Consider the following 2,379-nt stretch of genomic DNA (forward strand, 5'->3'; position numbering starts at 1 on the left):
GGGGAGCAGCCCTGCGGCAGGTGCTGCAGGCGGGTGCGGCGGTAGGGGTAGGTGAGGGTGTGGCTGCCCCCGCAGTGCCGCGACACCGTGGCGAAGCTGTAGTCCGTCATCTCCGACACCCTGTGAGGAGGACAGCGAGGGACGGAGCGGGTGACCTCGGGGGGCTGCCAGCGGGAAGGGGCAGCTGTCCTCAGGGGTCTCTGGGGCCAGAGCAGAGCAAGGGCAGACAGGTGGGTGCGTGAGCAGAGCCACCTCCTGGCCAGCCATCGTGAGGACCACACTCCCTCTCACACTCACTCGCACTCACACTCTCACTCACACTCACATACACACTCACACTCTCTTACACACAGACTCTCACACAGACATACACATACACATACACACTCACACTCTCTCACTCACACATACACTCACACACAGACTCTCTCACACAGACACATATACACACACACACACACACACACACACACTATTTTTTGTTAATCCTCACCCAAGGATATTTTTCCATTGATTTTTAGAGAGAGTGGAAGGGAGGGGGAGAGACACACCAATGTGAGTGAGACACCGACAGGCTGCCTCCCGCACACACCATGACCGGGGAAGGGAATCGAGCCTGCCACCGAGTACCTGCCCTTGACTGGAATGGAACCTGAGACCCTTCAGTCCGTGGGCTGACACTAACCACTGAGCACACCCGCCAGGGCCGCACCCACACACACACACCCTCCCTCCACAGGGCTTTCCCAGCGGCGGGCTGAGGCGTTCCCACGGCAGGGCTCGGTCTGCACCCCGTCCTACCGCTTGCAGCAGGGGGAGCCCAGGCACTGGGCCTGCAGCAGCTCGTGGATCATCTGGCTGCTGGCCTTGACCGAGCCCCCGTAGTGGAACTGCACCTTCTCGATGTCCATCAGCATCTTGGAGTGCATGGTGCGTAGACGCCCCACGCTCCGCTCCATCGACGCCAGCTCAGCCCGCGGGAAGGCAAGGTTGCCCAGCTTGAGGCTGCGGTGTGAGCAGAAGGGAGGGTGAGGCGGCCGCACAGGCCGGAGTCCACGCCCGGCCCCGCGGGACTCAGGTGGGCAGGAGCCCTTTCCGCCGTCCCCCAGGGACCACGCCCAGGCCTGCCAGGGAAGGTTTGCTGAGGCGGGCAGTGCCGGAGAGCCACCGAGAGAAGCCAGCTCCTCCAGCCAGCCTGGGGGGCCCCCTTTCCACTGAGCCCCATCCTCAGGAGGTGGACAGGCTGCAGGGAGGGGCACGAGCTCAGAGGTGCCCTGAGCGGCCTCTCGCCGAGTGATGCCAAGCCACGGCTGAGGCACTGGAGGGTCTGGGAACGGGGGTGAGGAGGGAAGGTGCCGGCAGCCTTGGTGAGGTCCCCCCAGGACTCCGAAGGCAGGTGTGACTGGTCCTGCCTCTTCTGCCTGCTGCATTCTTGCCCTGGGAGAGCTGGTGCCGGTTCAGAGGCGTCCCTGGTGCGGGGGAGCCCGCATGGCTGTCTGTCCTGCCTCCCTGCACAGCCCTGCCCAGGGCTCCCCTGCGTACTTGCGGCTCTGCTGCCGGACCTGCTCCAGCTCAAAGACGGTGTAGGGGCGGATGGAGCGGTGCCCGGGCAGGCTGGGCCCCACGGGCGTGGTGGGGAGGACCCTGGGTGGGGCAGAGGGAAGGGAGGGTCGAGTGTGAGAAATCCCATCTTCCCGTCCCCCAACCCCTCCCCACGGGCCTCCTGCCCCAGGAGCCCTCCTGCTGGGGGTGGGGCAAGGACCAGGTGGGCAGTGGGCCAGGCAGACAGGAGTGGGCCCACGAGGGAGGGGGGCAGGGAGTGGGGCCGACCAGGCGTGGGCACTCACTGTCCAGTCACGGCTGTCTCCAGGGGACGGTCACAGGACAGGCAGTGGAAATGTGCCAGGAGCTGCCTGTGGGATGGGACCCGTGAGGGTGGGAGCGGAGCGTGGAGAGCCCCTCCAGGCAGGCGGGAAGCTCGGCCCACCCACAGGCCCCGGCCCCGGAGGCCCGTCCTGTCCCTGCTCCCCAGACTCACCCCCTCCCAGACATGCACCCACCTGTCCTCACCCACGCGGCCCTGAGGGGCGCTGTGTAAGCTTCGGGCGCCCCCTGGCGGTCAGCCATGGAAACGCTGCGGGTCAGGCGGCCATGGGCCAGGTTCCCTGCCTGGCTTGGGTGCTCTCCCCTCTGGGGACTGGGGACTCCCTCCCATGGCCCGAGAGTCTCAGCCTCACTCCCCTCTTTCTTCACTGTCCTATGGGGTGGCCTCAGCCCTAAAACACCGATACTCCTGCTGGGGGGCGGTCGCTGCGCGGTGGGAGCCGATCATCCAGGGGCCCCTGGGCGCCATCTCCAGCCCCGTGGAGCTCACAGCCA

General features: G+C 66.2%; 1 protein-coding gene across 1 annotated transcript in view; it reads right to left on the minus strand.

Annotated features, from left to right (window-relative positions):
• The window catches only part of QRICH2 (glutamine rich 2), a 20,569-nt gene that overhangs the window by 2,647 nt on the left and 15,543 nt on the right, over positions 1 to 2,379 (minus strand). Inside the window, exons 14-17 of the mRNA XM_006756377.2 lie at positions 1,848 to 1,923; positions 1,543 to 1,644; positions 802 to 1,005; positions 11 to 120 (exon numbers count right to left, since the gene is read on the minus strand). Coding sequence (XP_006756440.2) covers positions 11 to 120; positions 802 to 1,005; positions 1,543 to 1,644; positions 1,848 to 1,923 — 492 coding nt within the window. The remainder of the gene's footprint in view (positions 1 to 10; positions 121 to 801; positions 1,006 to 1,542; positions 1,645 to 1,847; positions 1,924 to 2,379) is intronic.

Source organism: Myotis davidii, unplaced genomic scaffold (genome assembly GCF_000327345.1).
Source record: "Myotis davidii unplaced genomic scaffold, ASM32734v1 scaffold274, whole genome shotgun sequence".
In the NCBI taxonomy this organism is placed as follows: Eukaryota; Metazoa; Chordata; class Mammalia; order Chiroptera; family Vespertilionidae; genus Myotis; species Myotis davidii.